The sequence below is a fragment of the Eulemur rufifrons genome, chromosome 19 (genome assembly GCF_041146395.1).
Source record: "Eulemur rufifrons isolate Redbay chromosome 19, OSU_ERuf_1, whole genome shotgun sequence".
NCBI lineage: Eukaryota > Metazoa > Chordata > Mammalia > Primates > Lemuridae > Eulemur > Eulemur rufifrons.
In genome coordinates, this window is record NC_091001.1 from 66,419,577 (window position 1) to 66,442,837 (window position 23,261).

General features: G+C 34.3%; 1 protein-coding gene across 1 annotated transcript in view; it reads left to right on the forward strand.

The window, feature by feature from the left end:
- WDPCP (WD repeat containing planar cell polarity effector) overlaps positions 1-22,144 on the forward strand; it is a 318,395-nt gene extending 296,251 nt beyond the window's left edge. The window contains exons 17-18 of the mRNA XM_069493874.1: positions 22-184; positions 22,009-22,144. Of these exons, the coding sequence (XP_069349975.1) occupies positions 22-184; positions 22,009-22,144 (299 nt within the window). The remainder of the gene's footprint in view (positions 1-21; positions 185-22,008) is intronic.
- The last annotated feature ends 1,117 nt before the right edge of the window (positions 22,145-23,261 follow it).

Genomic DNA, 23,261 nt, shown 5'->3' on the forward strand with positions numbered 1-23,261 from the left:
ATATTAATCATTTTTCAACAGAACTCCTGGGGCCTTTGGACAGAGGTGATATGCTAAATGAAGCTTTTGATGGTCTATCTTTAGCACCTCAAAGGGAAGACTCATTTCCAGACAACTTTCCTCCCTTTGGTTCAACCCACAGACATAGTACTCAACAAAGAATACTGAATGGCTCTTCTAACAGGTAAGAAATGTTGAACCGAAGAAACTGCTCCATAAAGGAAAGTATTTAGTATTGAACAATTTAAATATTACCTGTTCAAATGGCAAACTAATAGCTAAGTAAGAATATTTCAAAATGTCAAGGGAAAAAATGTGCATTTTCTCATGTCTAAGACTTGGCAGTAGTTTAGTCATTCAAGAGCAGACATAATGGAGGCAGAAGTGAATATAAAAACAATATTGCTAGAATGAACATTATTCTAGGACAAAATGAAATTATAACACATTTAATTCTATTTTTATACCATTGTTAAATTCTAGGATTGTTGGATTACCTTGAATAAGTATTAAACTTTAGAATACATTGAATTATAGTTTATATGATCATACTTCTTTACTGTACTATTACCATTAGCTTTTGAAATCTGATAAATAACTTAAATATCTATCCAGCTTGCCATGTGAGGTTATTGAGAAGATAAAAAATGTGAAATTTAAAATATAAGACAAAGTAATAGTGTTATTTACAGTGGTAATTATGTTAATTAAGATGATAATAATGCTCTCCAGCAAGGGTCAGCAAGCTTATTGTATAAAAGGTCAGATAGCAAATATTTTAGGCTTTGCAAGCCCTACAGACTTTTTAGCAACTCCTCAATCCTGCTATTGAAGTATGAAAGTGGCCATGTAAATGAATGAAAGTGGCTGTTACAATAAAACTTTATTTACAAAAACAGGCAGTAGGCCAGATTTGGCTGGTCTGTAATTTATGCTCCTATTCTTGAGGATCCTGAATATATGCAATAATTATGAAGCAGCCACATTTTAAAAATTCATATATATTATAAATACACACCTATAATATCCTCAGCAAAAATGCGTGAAACTACTTAGATTAACTGTAAATAAAGAGGAGCAGGATTTCCAAGTATGACAGTTTATTTGGATGTCAGCAAATCCACGAAACAATTATAAAACTATACAAAAACTACCATTTCAGGGCTCTGGAAACCAAAGGCAAACAACAAATGAAGAAGCTTTTATTCATGAAAAATTGCTGTACTTCTTGTAATAATTGATAGTCTGTGCTTTTCTTGCCTCGAGTTGCTCCCATCCTCCTCCCCACCCCTAACCTAGTTCTATCAGGGTGAGACTGGCTTTGAAAACGAATGCTGACTTGATACGGAGGTAAGCATGGAAAAAACCCTACCCAGCAGCAGCATTGTCAAGAAAAAGTAGCAAAATCATTGTCAGTAAAGGTGACAAACTTGACAGGAAATGAACAGGGAAAGCTACAGTTCTGCTCTCCTCATTAGAGCAGGTGACAGAATGGCAAGCTAGCCAAAATTTAACAGACAGACCCTGGAAATGAGAGAACTAAAGATGGTCTAATTAAGCTCTCCACAACTTCCTGATGGGGTTGTGTAACTCTCATTTGGACTCTAAGCAGTGATCCCCAACCTTTATCGCACTAGGACTGGTTTCATGGAAGACAATTTTTCCATGGACGGGGACTGAGGAGCTCTGCAGCCTGGTCCCTAACAGGCCACCCACTGGTGACCGGTCTGCAATCCGCGGACAGGGGCCGCAGACTCTTAAGTATTCCCCCTTATGCTTCTTTCCTCTTTCACACTCAATTGGCAAAAGGTGCCCCTCTCTTTTTGCCTTATATCACCCACTCATCACGCCCCGCTTCCCGCCTCCCCCCAACCCCAGGCTAATCATTTTAAAAACTGCCTCTTCAAATGACATGGTACTTTAAAGCTGTGGTCCCCAACCCCTGGGCTGGTCCAAAGCTCGTTAGGGACACGGCAGCAGAGCTCTGCCACACCCCCACTCCTCAACCCACCCCCTACCCCACCCATGGAAAAATTGTCTTCCTTGAAACTCGGGAAGAGGAGGCGGGGTGGGAGCAGGAGGTGAGCGGTGGGTGAGCCAGCAAAGCTTCATCTGTATTTATAGCCCTTCCCCATCGCTTGCATCACCGCCTGATGCCAAAAAGGTTGAGGTCCACTGCAAGCACCTTTATTGTAGTCCATGCTCTGATCTACAGGAATACCAAGAGCCAGAGAGATTAGAGCATACAATGGGATTTGGCATTTTTTCCGTTTTATTTATAATTATTTCAAAGTTTGGACATTCTCTCTCTTCAAGTCATGGTGAGAGCATGGTTATCACGTAGTTCTGTTTTTCCCTTTATTATGTTCTGTTTATAGACAAAGTATTGGTAGACAGGAACGTAGGAAACCACTATTATCTACAGCTACCTTGAAGTCCTACTTCTTTATTTACTTCTTTAAAAACAATTTTATTCAGGCATAATAACTTATATGTACCCTAAAATTCACCCATTGTCAGTATCCAAGTCAATGATGTTTGGTAAATTTCATTTATCATAGTTTAGTTTTAGAACTCCAAATAGTTCCCTTTTGCCCGATTTTGATTCTCCCACCCTAGCCTGAAGCAACCATTGCTCTGCTTTATAGGTTTTTTTTCCCTAATAAATCATGCAATCTGGAAAATTCATATAAATTAAGTCATATGATATGCTGTCATTTGTGTCAGGCTTCTTTCACTTAGCATTATGTCACGCAGGCTTATAATGTAACCCATAGTTTATTTCTTTTTAACTGCTGAATAGTATCCTATTGCATGGATATACCACATTTTGTTTATCCACACACCAGCTCATAGATAGCCAAATATCCTTTCCCCCACTGAATTGCCTTAGCACCTTCATCAAAAATCAACTGACCACTAGCATTAAGGGTTTATTTCTGGATTTGCCATTCTGTTCCATTGATCTATATGTCCTTACACCAAAAAGTGCCTAGACTTTGCTGTACTGAGGGCTCCACTGAACTGGGATTTCAAAAAAACATACCCCACTACCACAAAAATAAACAGGAAAAAGATAAACAGTTCCATACAGAGTTACTTCAAAGAAATAGAAGAAAGCAGTTACAAGGTACCCAAATGAGAAAACCACACATCAATTGAGGAAAACTCTCACCTCAAAAATCATGAAGTAGAAGAAAACTGCAGCAACACTCAAAGCAGAGTTAAATATGGAGATTCACCCTGAATTAGAAAGACAAAAAAGAAAAAGAGAAATAGGGAAGGGGAAAAGAATGGAAGAAAGGAGAGGAAGGGAAGAAAAAACAGGAAAAAATCAAGAAAGTTCATTGAACTCAAGAAATGAAAGAGACAAAAATATTACCTCAGAAATGAAAAATAAATTACAAGGTACCCAAATGAGAATAAACTCAAACTAAAATTTAACAAAAGGGATTGAAATGGCAGAAAACAAGAGAATGAAATGAGATAAAGAAGAAAAAAGTCAAAGAGAAAGTAATGGAATGGGAGAAAAGGCAAAGCAGCAACAGCATTTGTGTAACTGGATTCCTTGAAGAAGAAAAATAAAAGAAGGTAACAGAATTAATATTTAAAATTTAAAATCCAAGAAAATGTTGCAGTATGTAGATTCAAGTACTTTTTTTCTTTTCTGAAAGGGCACTCTGAATGTCTGAGAAAAATTCTATCAGAACAATTGGCTCCAAGACATATCCTAACTAAACTCTTACACATTTCAATGATTAATTTTAAAAAATTTTAAGGCCTTCTGGTAAAAAGATCAAATAACTTACAAAAGCAAAAGAATTAAACTAACATCAGACTTTTCAAAAATAAAATGCCAGCCAAAAGCAGAACCACAATTTTTAAAAACTGAATGACTCAAAGTGTGAAACAAGGATTTTAAAGCCATCCAAGCTCTCCTTCAAATATCAAGGCAAAAAAAAAAAACCACCTTTTTTTCTATATAGGGAATTCTGTACCAATGAGTCCTTGAGGAATGTACTAAAGGAAGAGCTTCATCCAACCAAGAGATGACTGAGAATGCATCAGCAAAAGGACTAATTGTGAGTGTTTTAATACAGATAAATGTAGATGAAAATGGAGGTGGGGGTGAAAGACTATTATAAAATACTGTATGTTGTGATTAAGTAGGAAAAATATAGCTAAAAAAATGGGAGAACAGAGAGTGAAAGAGATTGGTAGAATAAGCTCACTGATTGTTGTATAGGCAATTAAGTAGGAGTTAAAAGATGCCAATAAACTCTGATACACCAAATAATAAAAGGTTAAGAAGAGTTAACTAAGTGCATTAGAAAAGATTTAAGTACAAAGTACTTAGTAACCATTAGACCAAAACCACAAACCTTTCTAGTTACCATTTTGTAAAACAAATTAGAGCAAACGAAAAACACAACCTCTCAGAGAGAAACATAGCAAATATAACAAAATTCACATAATTATAAATATTAGGACAGCACTGAAACCAAGCATATCAGTCATATCAACTAATGTAAGTGGACTTAACTTACCTATTAAAAGAAAAAGTTTTTTCAACTTGCTCACAAAGCAAGATTCAGCTATATATTATATATAAGAGATACATATAAAATAAAATGATTCAGAAAGCCTAAAAATAAAGGGATGGAAAAAGGTATTCTTATTCTAGGCAAATGAAAATAATAAGAAACCAATAGTAACAATCCTGATTACAGAGAGAATAGGATTCAAGCCCAAAAGCATAAAATGACAGACTTTTTCTTTTCTTTTTTTTTTTTTTTTTTGAGACAGACTCTTGCTCTGTCACCCGGGCCAGAGTGCAGTGCATAGCTTTTCAAACTCCTGAGCTCAAGTGATCTTCCTGCCTCAGCCTCCCAACGTAGCTGAGACTATAGGTATGCACCATGTGCCCAGCTAATTTTTTTTTTTTTGGTAGAGATGAAGTCTCACTATATTGCTCAGGCTGGTCTCAAACTCCTGGTCTCAAACTATCCTCTCATCTTAACCTCCCAAAGTGCTAGGATTACAGGTGTGAGCTGCTTTCTCTGGCCAAGAAAGACCTTTTTTTAATGCAAATTTTATAACACAGATATAACACTTATGAATATTTATGCACCAAATAAGACAGAAACTACTTTTATGAAGGAAAATCTACAAGAGATGCAAGGAACACTAATTGCTGGAGATTTGAACTCACTATTCTTTTTACAAAATAGATCAAGTGGGCATAAAATAAGGAGAAAGAATACCTAAACAACATAACCAATAAGGTAAATATTATAGATATTTATCAAACTCTATACCCTGACAATACAGGATAAATCTTCTTCCCAAGAATCCATGGAATATTCGCAGAAAAATGATATACTAGTTGCCAAAAGATATCATTAAGTTCCATTAAACATGACAAACACCTTCCAATCACAATGCAATACAACTAGAAATTTTTGATAAGAACCAAAATGCCCTTCCCCCTAGAAATTTAAAATTTTTCTATTAAATAACTCTTGGTTGAAAGAAGAAATACAACATGAAATTTCTAAAAAGTAATTATAATGAAAACACTATGTATTAGAATCTATGAGATGAACTTAAAGTAATGACCAGAGGAAAACTGATAGCAATAAGCACTTTTATCAGAGAAAAATAAAAGAATAAAATAAATTAACTAAATCCAACTCAAAAATTTTAAAAAGTAACAAGACATTAAACCAAAATAAATAAATAATAAAAATAAAAGCAGAAATTAATGAAGAAATTGAGGCAGAGCAGGGATTGGCAATCTTTTTCCTAAATGGCAACAATGTAAATATATTAGACTGTGAACCGTATGTTCTCTGCTGCTTCAACTATTCAACTCTTGTTGTGGCACAAAAGCAGCCACAGACAATATACAAATGAATGGACGTGGCTGTGGTCCAATAAAACTTTATTTACAAAAACAGACAACCAGCCCAACAGGTCACAGACTACTGACACCTTAGGTAGAATACAAAAAAAAAAAAAAACCTGAGGACCTAAGATACCTAAGATAGCCAATCCAGATGTTTTTTGAAAAAATTAACCAAAAAGATCAATTTGATCAAGAAAAAAGAGAGAAAACACAAATATCCAAAGAAATGGCAGAGGGAGAAATTACCCATTTAAACAGGAGAGTTTTCTTAAAAATCTCCAGAGTACTTTACAGATTTCTATGCAAATGAATTTGAAAACCTAGAAAGAAATAATGTCCTAGATAAATACAGATTGCCAAAAGTGTCCACCATTGAATTTGGAAATCTGAAGCACACCAATTTCCATAAAAGAAACAGACAAATTAAGGGACTACTGTGTGAAAGAGCAACAGGCCCAGAGGTTAGGAGAATTCTACCAAACTGTCAAAGATCAGATATTCCCAATGCTCTACAAATCCTTTCAAAGCATTGAAAATAAAGAAAAACTTTCCACAGTATAGAAAAATTACAAACCAATGTCATTCATGAATACCAATATAAAAATATTAAATAAAATATCGGCAAACAAAATCAACACCTAGATCTATCCTGGGAGTACAAAGTTGTCTTAATGTTACCAAATCCACTAAATTATACACCATATTAATAGAGCAACAGTTAAAAAAAATCATATGCTTACGTCTATAGATGATGAAAAAGCCTCTGACAAAATTTAAATCCCACTCCTGATGAAAACACTCAATAGGAATTGAGGGATACTTTCTTAACATAAGAAAATATATATAACTTAGCCCTAATGCCAGTATCTTAATTAATGGGGAACTGGGGACATTTCCACTAAGATCAGAAACAAGGCAAGGATGCCCACTATCTCTGCTACTTTTCAACACTGTACTAGCAATATTAATATTAGCCAATACAATTGGATAAATCAGCTAGAGCAAGGGTTAGCAAACTGTGGCCCCCAGGCAAAATCTAATCTGGTACCTGTTTTTTGTAAATACAGTTTTATTGGAATATAGCCATGCCCATTTTTTAAATTATTGTCTATGGTTTAGTAGTTGAGACAGATCATATGGCCTACAAAGCCTAAAATATTTCCTATCTGGCCCTTTGCAGAAAAATTTTGCTGATCCCTGAACTAGAAGACTTGGTAAGGAAGTAAAACCATCTCTATTTACAATGATATGACAATGTAATTGATAAGTCCTAGAGAATCAATGATAAAACTAAATCAAATAGTTAAAAAATTCAGTAAGGTAGAGGATATAAAATTGACACACAGAAATCAACAGCTTGCATATATACAACCAATAACCAGTTAGAGAAGTGGTCCCCAACTTTTTGGGCACTAGAGACCAGTTTCATGAAACACAATTTTTCCACGGATGGGGCGGTGGGCAGTGCTGGTTTCAGGATGATTCAAGCACATTACATTTCTTGTGCACTTTATTTCTATTATTGATACACGGTAATGTATAATGAAATAATTATACAACTCATCATAATGCAGAATCTAATGCCGCCGCTGATCTGACAAGAGGTGGAGCTCAGACCATGGGGATTGGCTATAAATACAGATGAAGCTTTGCTCACTTGCTTGCTGCTCACCTCCTGCTGTGCAGCCCATTTCCTAACAGGCCATGGACCGGTACCCATCCAAGACCCAGGGAGTTGGGGACCACAGAGTTAGAGGACATAATGGGAAAGAAAACCCCATTTACAATATCAGTGAAGAAAATTAAATACTTAGTAATAAACTTAAATGTACAAATTCTATATAAGGGAAACTTTGTAACACACTAAAAGACATAAAAATAGTCAACAAATAGAAAGATATCCCCTCATCTTGGGTAGGATGACTAAACATAATAAAGATGTTAATTCTCCCTAAATTAATTTATAAATCTAATGTAATCCAAATAAAAATACTAACAAACTTGTTGTGGAATTAGATAAGTTAATATTAAAGTTTATGTGGACAAACAAGCATACAGAAATATCCAGAAAAACACCAAAAAAGAAAAACCATGAGGCAGAACTAGTCCTACCAGGTATTAATACACCCTCTCAAGCCTTCTAACAGTGTCACATTTGTAATTTTATTCTCTCGTGTGCTTATTAGATTAATACCTGCTTCCTCATTAACCCAAAAGGTCCACAAAGGCAGGAACCACCATGACTGTCTTAGACATTATAATTTCCCCAAACCATACCACATAATGGCTGGTACATAGTTGGCACATAGTAGGTAAGCAATATATTTGTACCAGGCCCACTGCTGTCTTGGAGTTCTCACTCAGATGTGTTGGAAAGAAGAATGATATAGATAAGAAACAAGCAAAAATATGTAAGTAAACATCTTTCAATTAATGGTAAGCACTAGGAAAAAATACAATGAATTGGTGATCAGGGAAATCTTCACTCATAAGTTATATTTCAGTTAAGACCTAAGTGACATGGAGTTATCTATCTAAAGATGTGGTGAGGTGACAGAGCATTCCAGGGAAAGGAAACAACACATGCAAAGGACTTAGGGTAGGGGGTTTGAGTAACATAGAGCCGGCATAGCTATAGTGTAAAAGCAGGCAGAAGATGATAAATTATTTAGGACCTCTGTAGACCAAGCAATTAGGTCTTCATTCTAATTGCAGTGAGAAGCCATTGTAGGATATTAGAGTGTGTAGCAGACAGAATAATGGTCTCCCAAAAATGTCCATGTTCTAATCTCTAGAATTTGTGAATATATTAAATTACATGACAAAGGAGCTTTAAGGTAGCAGATAGAATTAAGGTTGCTAATCATATGGCTTTAAAATAGGAATATTATCCTGGATTATCCAGATAGTCCTAAAGTAATCCTTCAATGTGGAAGAGGGAGGAGAAGAGTCAGTGTCAGAGTGATGCAACATGAGAAGGACTCAACCTTCCATTGCTGGCTTTGAAAATGGAGGAAGCAGGCCATGAGCCAAAGAATGCAGGCAGCCTCTAGGAATTCAAAAAGGCAAGGAAACGGATTTTCTAGTGGGTAAAATAGGCATTTTAGATATACAAAAGAATTAGGAGCTTCCAAATTAAAGCAGTTACAACATCTAAGGTATAAATGAATTTTTTTAAACAATCACCATTAAGTGAATTGACTGAGACTTCATACTTTTATACTTTATATTTTTAATGTCATCAAGACTAGTATTCAAATGGTTGGTTTTCATCTTTTTGACCTGGCTAAGACTATTCATATGGTTGGGTTTTTTTCATATTTTTGACCTGGCAACTAAAAAAGAATTACACAACTCCAAGAAATAACAGTTTAGAAGGGAAAAAAATCATATAGGGTGAGAAGGCCAGTGTATAATTAAAGTAAATGATCCTAGAACTAAACTAAAAATAATTAACTTTAGATTTGGTACTGCCCCAAACTAGTTTTGTATTTCAAATAAGTCAACTTCTCTGCCTGCTTCAATTTTCTCATTTATATTAGATTATCCCTTTCAAGGTCTAAAATTATGTATTACAGAGTACATAAGCCTTGTATTTGTAGCAAATTTATCTACTTTGATATTTAATGTTACAAATTAATTGAAGTACTGGTTAGTTTCCTGCTATTTATTAAATCTGAATTCATACCTAAGAAATTTCAAATGAAATCTATCCTGTTAAAAGTTGTTAAATTTTGGCTTGATTTTATTTGATTCATATCTAAGCAGTTTTCCTTTACGTTGGAACAAACAAAAAAAATACCCATCTATTCAGGATCCTGGTGTGTGCCTATAAACAATATAACTGATGAAAATTTTCAGTGTTTACAAAACAAAGAAATTGTCAACAGAATGCCTGGCAGTAGACTTACCAGGAAAAAAAAAAAATTACAGCCTATAATTCATGAAGATTGGCTCAAAACAAACTGTCCCTGCCAACAGAAAATCTGACAATTATTCCGTTGTCTAATTTGGCTCAGCCTAAGTTGACCTTGTTTATTCATCTCAGTCTTTTAATTCTTGTTAACTTGGCATGAGAGAAGAACATATGGCATATGTCTATGAAGTCCATTTCTGCATCTTAAACCGAAATAAATGTAGACTATTCTAAGCATTTCCACTGTGTTGGGCTCTTAAGGTAGATTTAATGTATATTAGATAAAACTGGTTAAGTTCATACTATGCCCACCAGGTGTTTTATGTTTGCTGCCTAGAAAAACTCGGAACTCTCAAGAGAGACCTTTTTCTCAGCCTCGGTATATAACTAAAACTGACTAATTATAAATATATTTCCAAGGAAGACAATCTTAAGCTCTTTAAAACATTAAAATGAAAGGGTATCAGCAATTTGGCAACCTAAAGGTGTTTACAGGTTTTCACTGGCTCTGTAGCTATGTTTAAGAAAGCTGATAATATGAGAAAGACAATGTGAGTTGAAGAACAAAAAGGATAGTCCCATCTTCTCTCCAGCTTAATCTGGTCTATTAATTTCTTTTTCTGACCCACAGTATTATGAAAGAGAAGTTACATTTTATTGTGGCTTTAGTATGTCTCAAGAAAAGCTGTTGAAGAAATGAGCTGCTTTACAGATTCATAACTCTTTTATGGAATTGCAGTTAGTTCTCCAGTACCTAAACTAGAAAAACAAAAATCTTAGAAAATCTACTGCTCCAAAATTTATGTATTTTAAAGAGTAGTGTTTTGGCTTGGAATGCTTTGTTTTCTTTTTATTAATTAAGTCAAATGAAAACCATGAAAGTATAATTTCATGTATAAAGCCTTATTTATATATTTTGAAACTCTTAACCTTTATTAGTGAATTTCATGTGACATTTACTGTTTGCGTAGCACTTCTCTTCCACAAAGCTCAGAGCATTTGAACTTCATAAGTTGCATCCAAAGATATAAAATTTCAGTTATATGTGGTTCTTATTATCCAAATATTCATTATCTGAGACCCTGTAGTTATAAGTATACATAAAATAATAGTTCTCCTAACATGAAATATTTAATAATGAGTTAACTAGTCATAAACTCAGTTCCTTCCCATCAAATCTGAGATGGATACCCAGTGAATACTAGCATTTATCTCCACTTATGAAGTGTTAGTTCATCACTATTTTCACTGATTGTCAGCTAAACACCCAACACAGCAATATAAGCATATTTCAAAACTAAAAATCTTTCAAAAAGAATATTTCATGAAGTCAACGAAAGAGATGTTGGAGATATGTTCAGATCTCATGTAAAACCACTGATAAATGAGGAGATGGCACTTAAACCCATTAACTGAAAAAGAGAAATTCAATAAGGATAACAAAAAGAAGTACAAATGAGTTTATTATCAAAATATTAACAGAAGCTCTCAGGAAAAATGATGAAGTCCTTGAATATTTTTTGAAAATATGGCCCTCTTTCTGATCATGTATGCTGTGAAAATTAAAGATGCCATATCATACTGTAAGAAAATTTGGTCAGAAAAACTAGAACTGTTCCTTCCAAATCAAATTGACTGACTTGTCCCAGCTAAGAATTTGTGCAGAGTTGAAATGATAACATATATTTTATTAATATAAGATAAAATAAGCTTCTCTATATGTTTTTACCTTTTATTTTTTAGTCAAATTATATTATCATTATTTACTGTGATTTTCAACCCCATTTTAAATGGATTCACTTTAAGGGGATTTTTTTTTTCTTTCTAAAAGCAATTATCCTCAGATATGGCCCTCCTGTAGCTTTGTTAAAATACTGAAATGTGCAGTTTCAAAATCATGAAATGCTGCCATTGTGGATCAGGCAAAATGTCTATCTGCCTTTACTGTTCTTCATTATTTCTTTGGGTCTCATTTTTATCTGTAGGCTATATTCTTTGAACCTAGGTTTACATACCTTTCTGTGTCAAGAAAGAGAGAGGAAAAAGTTATACCTACATGATGAGTGCGATGTACACTGTCCAGGGAATGGACACGCTTGAAGCTCAGACTCAGGGGGATGGGGAGGCATGGGCAATATATATAACCTGAACATTTTGTACCCCCATAATGAGCTGAAATAAAAAAAAAAAAAGAAATTAAAACTTTCAGGGAAGGAATTTTGGAAAGCAGAAAACAACCTAAGAAACATGGGGTCATTTATATATACACACAAAAATTATCACTAAATAATAGATGCTTTGGCGTTGCTGTTTCATGCACAACTGAAAACAGAGCTGGACAAGGGTGCTGATTTGCCTTTTGTAGATATGGCAGATTCCCAGAAAGATCCTTTAAATGGGGCCTGAGACAGCCTGACACCACCAAGTAATACTTTTTCCTTACAGACCATATCTATTAACTACGGTTCAAGATACACCAAACTTGTATTCTTCTTTCCAGAGATAAGCTGCATATCATTTGCATATTGTTTGCACATATAATTTGCAAATCCCCTATATTTATAAATTACTATCATTTCACTTTTCTTACATATGTTCTTATAAGCCAATTTGGGGAAATTGTTGCTTTGGTCCCAAATAACGCCTAGTAGATGGTGCTGTGGACTTTCTATTACACATCATAACATGAGGTACATAATAACTTTTATGAGGCAAAGACTGATGAATGGAATTCTCCACTAGAAAGTTCCCCCATCAACATTATACCTAATGTTTTGGAATTCATTGATAAAAGTTGTCTATATTATTATTTTACTAGGGGTTATGAAATGATGATTTTCTGTTATTTCTTCTGCATTTAAAAGCTAGAATTCTTCTATACAGGAAAAAAAAGTTTCCCTGTCAACTATCAGTTACCCTGAAAGAGTAAATTCCTGTTAATTTCTGTAGATTTATTAGTTTTCAGAGTAAAACAAACTGACCCATCAACTTCTAGTAGTTGCCACTATTTAGGGGAAGGAAATGGGGTAGGGGAAGATCACATGGATTTTTACATGACATTTGATGTGTTTCAATCTATTGTGATCAATATTCTTTATGATGTTCAAGTTTTGTAAATCAGTATAAATTTTCAGAAAGTAATTTTACCAGCATATATCAAAAGCCTAAAAATGCCATAACTTTAAATTTTATTTTTGTAATATATACATAGAAATGTTCATCACATTGTTATAATAAAAGTGAACCTAAATATCTATTTGGGAAATTGCTGAGTAAACTACAGTATATCCAAATAATGAATACTATAAACTCACTTAAAATTGTGATTATCCGGTTCTGGTTCCAGGTTAGATGGAATAAGCATACTCCTCCCTGTCTTTCCCATTGAATGAAGCTAAAATTTCTAGACACAATGCATTGGAGCAGCTATTTGAGAACTCTGAAAAGTAAACAATGGCAGATGAATTGAGTAAAAAAAAAAACAGAATTTGAAGTAACTCTGAACTTGTGGTGAGTTTACCAGTGTTTGTCCTTCAGTTCACCACTACTTGGGCCTGGAGGCAGGTGCAACCATAGAGGTATATGGCAGCATGGAGTAACTAAAGCCACAGTTTCCTGGATCCAGAAAGAATCATAGGAGATTGGAGACAGGAAGGAGCTTAAGAAAGTAATCCCATGAAGTTGTTCATAAATTCCAGGGCTTACCCCAAGCTATGCATGTGTGGATATGATCCTAACCAGCATATAAAAGACTCTGAGATGGTTTAACAGATAAACTATCAGCCAGGTCACATATAGGCCACTGAGTGGTGCACACACTGATAGCACTCCAAATAGCACCTAAAAGCCCTACAAACAGGCCTGCAAAGACTTTGAAAACTGAACTGACACTAGAACCACAGTCCATAGCTCACAGAGGTGCATTGTAACTTGAAGCCTAAAGCTAATAAGTTAATTGCCTGCTAATACAAAAATATCAACATTCATCACAGGATTTCAACAAAATCAAGTCTTACATGAAGATAAAGTTCATTTATTTACTTGCTACCTAGAATTTCACTATTTATATATCCAGTTTCCTTTGAAGGATGTAATTATCCCAACTTTAGTCTTATTAACTCTGTCATAGTGATCATTCTTGTACATATTTCTTCATGTAGATATGTGAAGATTTCTCTAAGGAATATTCCTAGAAATGGAATTTCTGAGTCATGGGGTATGGCATTTTTAAATTTACTTGATATTGTCAAATTGTGCTCCCAAGTAATTTTCCTAATTTACTCCTCCACTAACAGTATATGAGTGTTTGGGTTTTTTTTTTTTTTTACTATATCCTCACCAGCCCTTGATATTTTCCAAGTTTTTAATTTAGTAATATAATGGGTGTGAATAGTATTTCTTTGTGATTTTAATAAACATTTGTCTGATTGCTAAAAAAAAAATCAAGTCTTAATAATATTCAAAATGTCCGAGATACTTAAAATTACTTGGTATATAAAGAAGCAGGAAAAGCTCGACTTGTGTGAGAAAAGATAATCAAAAGACAACACTGAGATGAGAGATGTTGGAATTATCTGACAAAACTTTAAGGAGCTCCAACAATCATTAAAACTCTTGAAACAAGCTGAGCACAATGGCATGCAACTGTAGTCCCAAATACCTCAGAGCATGAGGCAGGAGGATTGCATGAGCCCAGGAGTTCGAGACTGCAGTGAACTATGATTCCAGCCTGGGCCACAGAGTGAGACTCCATCTATAATAAAATATATATATAAAAATAAATAAAAATAAAATAGACTATTTTTCTTGCATCCTTTATGTGTGGAGGCTGAATGCAAAAATGAATAACACTGTCTGGTGGGATTTTTCAATGTATGTAAATTTAATATATATTAAAAATGCTACAACAAAAAGTACAAAGGATAAAGGGACAGAAATGGTGGAAAGGATGCTACATTCCACTTGAAGTGATAAAATAGTAATTCTAAATAGACTGTAAAAGTTAAGTATATATACTGTAATCCCTAGATCAACCATTTTAAAAAACTACACAAACATAAAAAACACAACAGATAAATTAGAATATTAAAAAAAGTTCTAACAGCCCAAAAGAAGGCAGCAAAGAGGAAACAGAAGAAAAATATAGAGCAAAAGAAAACAAATAATAAAGTAGATTCCAATCCAACATGTTAACTCTTGCGTTAAATATAAATGGTCTAAACATACCAATTAATTGAAAGAGACTGTCAGAAGAGATTTAAAAACTCATGATCCAACTACATGCTGTCCACAAGGAACTCACTTCAAATATAATGATATTCCTAGGTTAAAAGTTAAAAGATGGAAAAAGATGTATTATGAAAACTCTAATCAAAAGAAAACTGAAATGACCACATTAATATCAGACAAAGTAGATTTCAGAGCAAAGAAAATTACTAGAAATAAAGGAGGACATTAAATGATGATAAAGGAGTCAGTTTATCAGGAAGGCATAACAATCCTAAATGTTCATGTATCTGACAACAGAATGTCATAATACATGAAGCAAAAAATTATAGAAGTCATAACAGGAATAGACAAATCCACACTCATAGTTAGAGACCGCATCACTCCTCTCTCAACAACTGACAGATCTAATAGATAGAAAATCATTCCACCCAACAACAGAATACACATTCTTTTATAGTACACATGAACATTCACCAAGACAGACCATATCCTGGGTCATAAAACAAGCCTAAAATTTAAAAGAACATACAAAGTGGTTCTTTGACCATAATGGAATTAAAGTAGGAACTAGTAATAGAAAAACATAGAAATACTTAGAAATTAAAACAACACACTTCCAAATAATCCACAGATCAAAGACACAGTCTCAAGGAAATCAGAAAATATTATAAACTAAAAAATAAATTACAACATATCATTTGTCCAATGTAGCTTAAACAGTAGTAGAAATTTTATGTCATTAAATGCTTATATTAGAAAAGAAGAAATGTCACAATCAATAAGCTTTCATCTCAAGAAACTAGAAAAAAATGCAAAATAAACTCAAAGCAAGCAGAAGAAAGGAAATAATTAAAATAAGTGCAAATTTCACTTAAGTTGAAAATAGAAAAACAATAAAGAAAATTAAGGAGGCCGGGCGCGGTGGCTCACGCCTGTAATCCTAGCACTCTGGGAGGCCGAGGCGGGTGGATCGCTCAAGATCAGGAGTTCGAGACCAGCCTGAGCAAGAGCGAGACCCCGTCTCTACTAAAAATAGAAAGAAATTATATGGCCAACTAAAATATATATATAGAAAAAATTAGCCGGGCATGGTGGTGCATGCCTGTAGTCCCAGCTACTCGGGAGGCTGAGGCAGTAGGATCGCTTGAGCCCAGGAGTTTGAGGTTGCTGTGAGCTAGGCTGACGCCACGGCACTCACTCTAGCCCGGGCAACAGAGTGAGACTCTGTCTCAAAAAAAAAAAAAAAAAGAAAATTAAGGAAATCAAAAGCTTGTTGTTTGAAAAGACCAATAAAATTGATAAAGCTAGTCAAAAAAAGAAAAAGAAAGAAGACATGGGTTATTGATATAAGGAGTGAAAAAGAGGATATCATAATAAACCTCACAGACATTAAATATATAATAATGTTGTGAACTACTCTATGCAAATAAGTTTGACAACATAGTTTTTATGGAATAATTCCTTGAAAATCACAAACTACCAAACTTGCTGAAAATGAACCAGATAACCTCAGTACTCCTATGACTAGTAAAGGAATTAAATATATAGTTTTAAAAAACAACTCTGAAAAAGATATCTCCAGGTCCAAATGATTTCACTGGTGAATGGGTAAATGCTAACAAACAAAAAAAATACCATCAACTGTGCCCATCTCCTCCAGAAAATAAAAGATGAAGCAACATATCCCAGCTCATTTTCTGAGGTTACCATTACCCCAAAAACAACAGTACAAAAACGAAAACTATAGACCAGTATCTCTCATAACTACAGAAGCAAAAATCTTCAACAAAAGATTATGAAATCGAATTTGATAATCTATAAAAAGAATAATATGCCACAATCAAGTAGGGTTTATCTTGGGAAAGCAAGGCTCATTCAATATTCAGAAATTAATGTAAGCTACTATTTTAACAGTCTAAAGAAGAAAAATCAGTTGATCAGATCAACTGCTACCAAAAGGACACTTAACAAAATTTAATACGCATTCCTGGTTTTAAAAAAAACTTAGCAGCTGGGCGTGGTGGTTTACACTTCTAATCCCAGCACTTTGGGAGGCCAATGTGGGAGGACTGCTTGGACCAGAAGTTTAAGAACAGCCTGAGCAACATAGCAAGACCCAGTCTCTACAAAAAATAAAAAACTTACACAACCTCCAAAGACCCAACCAGGAAAAACCAGAATTCCTGAACATACCAATAACAATCAATGAGATTGAATCAGTAATAAAAAACCTCCCAATAAGAAAAGAAAATCCCCTGGACCAGATGGATTCACAGCCAAATCCTAACAGACCTACAAAGAAGAACTGATACCCATAATACTGAAATTATTCCATAATATTAAGGAGGGAATCCTCCCCAACTCATTCTATAAAGCCAGCATCACTTGGATACCAAAGCCAGCAAAGGATACACACACACACACACACACACACACACACACAAAACCCCTACAGACCAATATCCCCTATTGACATAGATGCAAAAATCCTCAATAAACCACTAGCAAACCAAATTCAACAGCACATCAAAAAAATAATCTACCATGACCAAATGGGCTTCATCCCAGGGATGGAAGGATGGTTCAACATATGTAAATCAATAAATATGATTCACCACATAAACAAAAGCAAAAACAAAGACCATATGGTCATACCAATTGATAAAGAAAAAGCATTCCACAAAATGCAGCACTTTATCATTATAAAAGCGCTCAATAAACTAGGCATAGGAGGAACATATCTCAGAATTATAAAAGCCATATGTGACGTACACACAGCCAACATCATACTAAATGAATAAAAGTTGAAAGCATTCCACTTAAGAGCTGGAACAAGACAAGGATGCCCACTGTCACCACTCCTATTCAACATAGTGCTGGAAGTCCTAGCCAGGGCAATCAAGCAAGAGAAAGAAATATAGGGCATCCAAATCAGGAATGAGGAGGTCAAACTATCACTCTTCACTGACGATATCATCTTACGTCTAGAAAAACACAAAGATTCCAAGAGTTTCCTGAAATTAATAAATAAATTCAGCAAAGTCTCAGGATACAAAATCAGTGTACATAAATCAGTAGCATTTCTATATACTAATAACAATCAAGCCAAGAGTCAAATCAAAGACTCAATACCATTTCACAATAGCTACAAAGAAAATAAAATACCTAGGAATATACTTAACCAGGAAGATAAAGGATCTCTCCAAGGAGAACTACAAAACTCTGGGGAAAGACATTGCAGAGGATACAAACAAATGGAAAGACATATCATGCTCATTGATAGGTAGAATCAACATTGTTAAAATGTCCATCCTACTCAAAGTGATTTACAAATTCAACACAATCAAGTTACCAAAGTCATACTTCACAGATCTAGAAAAAATAATTCTATGCTTCATTTGGAACCAGAAAAAAGCCCAAATAGCCTAAAGCAAAATTAAACAAAAAGAACAAATCTGGAGGCATCATATTATCAGAATTTAAACGATACTACAAGGCTATAGTAACCAAAACAGCATGTTATTGGTACAAAAAAAAGAGACATAGACCAATGGAACAGAACAGAGAACCCAGATATAAAACCATCTACCTACAACCAACTGATCTTTGACAAAGAAGACAACATACACTGGGGAAAAGAAGACCTATTCAATAAACAGTGCTGGGAAAATCAGATAAAAACATGCAGAAGAATGAAACAGGACCCCCACCTCTCACCACTCACAAAAATTAGTTCAGGATGGATAAAAAAACTTAAAGATAAGGCATGAAACTATAATAATTCTAGAGGAAAATGTAGGGTAAACTCTTCTACATATTGGCCTAGGCAAACAATTTATGAAAAAGTACCCAAAGGCAATCATGGCAACAACAAAAATTAATAAATGGGATTTCATTAAACTAAAAAGCTTCTGCATAGCTAAAGAAATAATCAACAAAGCAAATACACAACCTACAGAATGGGAGAAAATATTTGCAAGCTACACATCCAATAAAGGGTTAATAACCAGAATCTACAAAGAACTCAAGCAAATCAGCAATAAAAAAACAACTCCATTAAAAAGTGGGCAAAAGACATGAATAGCTGCTTCTCAAAAGAAGAAAGACAAATGGCCAAGAAAATGAAAAAATGCTCAATGTCACTAATCATCAGGGAAATGCAAATTAAAACCACAATGAGATATCACCTTACCCCAATCAGAATGGTTTTTATTAAAATGTCCAAACACAGTAGATGCTGGTATGGATGCAGAGAGAAAGGAATGTTTATATACCATCAGTGGGAATGCAAATTAGTACAACCTCTATGGAAAACAGTATGGAGATTACTCAAAGAACCAAAAAAGTAAACCTACCATTCGATCCATCAATTCCACTACTGGGTATTTACCCAAAGGAAAAGACGTCATTTTATCAGAAAGACGCCTGCACTTGAATGTTTATTGCAGCATAATTCACAATTGCAAAGATGTGGAATCAACCCAAGTGCCCATCAATTCATGAATGGGTTAATAAAATGCGGTATATGTATACCATAGAGTACTACATAGCCATAAAAAAGATGAATTAAGGCCTTTTGCAACAATCTGGATGGAACTGGAGACCATTCTCCTAAGTGAAGTATCACAAGAATTAGAAAAATAAACACCACATGTTCTCACCATTAAACTGGAACTGATGAGCACAGAAGTGCACAGAGGGAAGTAAAACTCAGTGGAAAGCAATTGGGGGGCAGGGAAGGGGAATAAACAAACCTAATGGGTGCTATGAACACTATTTGGGTGACAGGCACACCTACAGCCAAGATTCAAGCATTACAAAAACAATCCGTATAACCTAAAACATTGTACCTCCTTAATATTTTGAAGAAAAAAAAAATTTAGCTGGGTGTAGTGGTGCGTGTCTGTAGTCCCAGCTACTTGGAGGGCTGAGGTAGGAGGATCGCTTGAGCCCAGGAGTTTGAGGTTGCAGCGAGCTATGATGACACCACTGTATTCTAGCCCAGGCAACAGAGTGAGACTCTGCCTCAAAAAAAAAAAAAAAAAAAAAAAAAAAAAAAAAAAAAAAAAAAAAAAAAAACACCTCTCCAACCTCTCCAAGTTCAACAATAAGAAAACAGTCCACAGAAAGTCAAATATTGCATGTTCTCACTTATAAGTGGGAGCTAAATAATGTGTACACATGAACATTTGAGTGTGGAATGATAGATATTGGACACTTAGAAAGGTGGGTTGGGAGGGAGTGGATGATAAGAAATTACTTAATGTGTACAATGTACATTATTTGAATGATGGATACACTAAAAGCCCAGACTATGCAATATATCCATGTAATAAAATTGTACTTGTACCACTTAAATTTATACGAATTTTAAAAATGAGCAAAAGACCTGAACAGAAACTTCAATAAGAAAATGTATGAATGGCAAATAAGCACATAAAAATATTCAACATCATTGGCCATTAGGGAAAATTAAAGCCATGATGAGATTATCCCTGCATACCTATCAGAATGTCTATAATTTTTAAAAATACTGACAAATCCCAAGTGCTAGTAAGGTTGCAAAATAATTGGAACTTTCATGCATTGTTGGTGAGAATACAAAATGGTACAGCTATTCTGGGAAACAGTTTGGCAGTTTTATAAAGTTAAACATATTTACCATATGATCCAGCAATTCTATTCTTAAGTATTTATCCTAGAGAAATGAAAACATGTTCACACAAGAACTTGTATGTGAATGCTTATAGCTGTTTTACTCACAATTTTCAAAAACTGAGAAAAGAAATATCTTTCAACAGGTGAATAAGTAAACTAGTACATCTATACAATGGAATACTGCTCAACAATAAAAAATAACAAACTACTGATACACATAACAACTTGATACGAATATCAAGGCATATATTCAGAGACAAAAGCCAGTCATAGAAGTTCATACCATATGATTCCAATCATATGACATTCCTGATGTAAAAACTAGTGATGGAGATTTCAGTGATTGCCAGGGATTATGGGTAAGGGACAGTATGATTATAAAGTATATAAGGGAGTTTTCTTTGGCTGATGAAACTGTTCTGCATTCTGATCGTGGTAATAACATAAATCTAAACATCTGTTAAAATTCATAGAACTCTACATCTGAAGAAAGTCAATTTTAATATATAATAATTTAAACAATAAAAACTGTAAAACAAAAATATATAGTAAGTGAAAGAGCACATAAAACTTTATAAGATATTATCTCAGCTTTATTTTTTTTAAAAGACGCATAAATATTAAGTACAGGAGCTAAATATCCAAAGGAGATATGGATTATGTTAGTATTCTTTTTCTATGCTTTTGGAGTTTTTCTGCACTAATAGTGGATTACTTTTAAAATTAGGAAAATACAGTTTATTTAATATCACATTTTTACCATTCATTTTATTTTTGTAATAACCAGGAGTTCAACACATCACATTTCGTTTCCATGATTATTTCTCCTAAATACTGTATATGGTTTGCAAGCAGCCTGGGCAACACAGTGAGACCCGTCTCTACAAAAAATTTTTTAAAAATTAACCAAGCATCATGGCTCATTCCTGTAGTCTCAGCTACTCAGGAGGCTGAGGCTGAGGAGGGAGGAATGCCTGAGGCCAAGAGTTCAAGGATGCAGTGAACTATCATTATACCTCTGCACTCCAGACTGGGCAACAGAATGAGATCCTGTCTCTTAAAAACAAATGAAGAAAGGAAGTAAAAAATAAAAACTGTGTATGTAAAATGCATCATTTTTATGTTGTATTTAAATGATTATGTTGTTGAAAGTGTCCAGAGAAATTTCTTTAAATTATATTTTTTAAAAACTCAGAAATTTGAAAATATTCAATACTTTAAAATCTGTAACTTATACCTAACCTTAAAATTTTTCTTTTTTAATCCTCTTCCCAATTAAAAAACTCATACACTACAGACAAGTAATTGACAGAAGAAATGAACCTGAAAAAGACATCTGTGCTGGATCTTTGACGACGAATACCTGCAATGCAGAAGGTAATGGTATTCAAGGTACCCAAAGTGTTCAAAGTAAAACAGAAACAATGCTATAGCTTTCAAGAACTTTCAGCAAATGAATAAAAATTAGAAAACCCTGAGCATTTCTAATTGATGTGTTATGAAACTATTCTTGGTTGATGTAATATAAAATATCAAGTCACCTGATTATAATAAGCAAGGCTAAATTTTAATGATCATATAAATAAATATAGACAAATTTGGGGATCTTGTTAAAATATTGATTCTGATTCAGGTCTGGGGTAGGACCCATGATTCTGCATTTCTAACAAGTTCTCAATTGATAAGCTGCTATCTTGGAGATTACACTTTGAGTAGCCAAGCTCTGAGGGTCACTGAGAAAAATGTCATAAATCTTGCCCAGTTTAGTAGAAAAGAAAGAAATGTACATAGTGAGTACCATAACACAGGGCAGCCACATAATATACTCCCTAAAAGTGGTACCAAAAAAATAGCATGACAAAGTAACAGAAATCACTGCCAGCCAAGATGCCCAGCTGAACAGGTGGCCTGCAAAGATAAGTAGACTTTCACCACACAGAAGAAATTCCAAATATAGAAAGCACAAATACAGATGACTGTCTGTGAAGGGACAAAAGTAATTAACATTTGAGTGTTCTCACTATGTCCCCTTCTCACTCTCTTCTAAAGATGAATCTAACTTGGCCCACTCATTCTATTCCCTTTCCCTCTGAGAAGAGGTCAATTCTGCTGAATTGCCTTTGAGACTCTGAAATGCAAAATGTAGAAGAAAGGTAAAGACAGAGAGGCAAGTAAAGAGCCTTTAAATGGAATTTTTCTTCTGGAGAGCTTAGAGAAGGAAATGCATGAGAGCAACTTCAACATGTGACAAAGGTGGATAGCAGAGAAAATGAATTTTTAAGAAGTATCACATAGTACCAAGCATATAATTTTGTTGTTGTTGTTAAACTGAGTTCAACTGACTGTATGTCAGAAAGCCTACATATTTTAATATACTGCCAGCACTGATCCAAAATACTATCTCTTCGACTCTTTAGTTGTCCTCTCCTATGCAATAAAAATTTTAATAAAATAATTCTCACACAGGACAAGCAGGTGAATAAACAATTAAAGCAATTCTTTTGGTATTAATAGTTTAAAAACACATGATTCTTAGTGGAGAAAAAATGG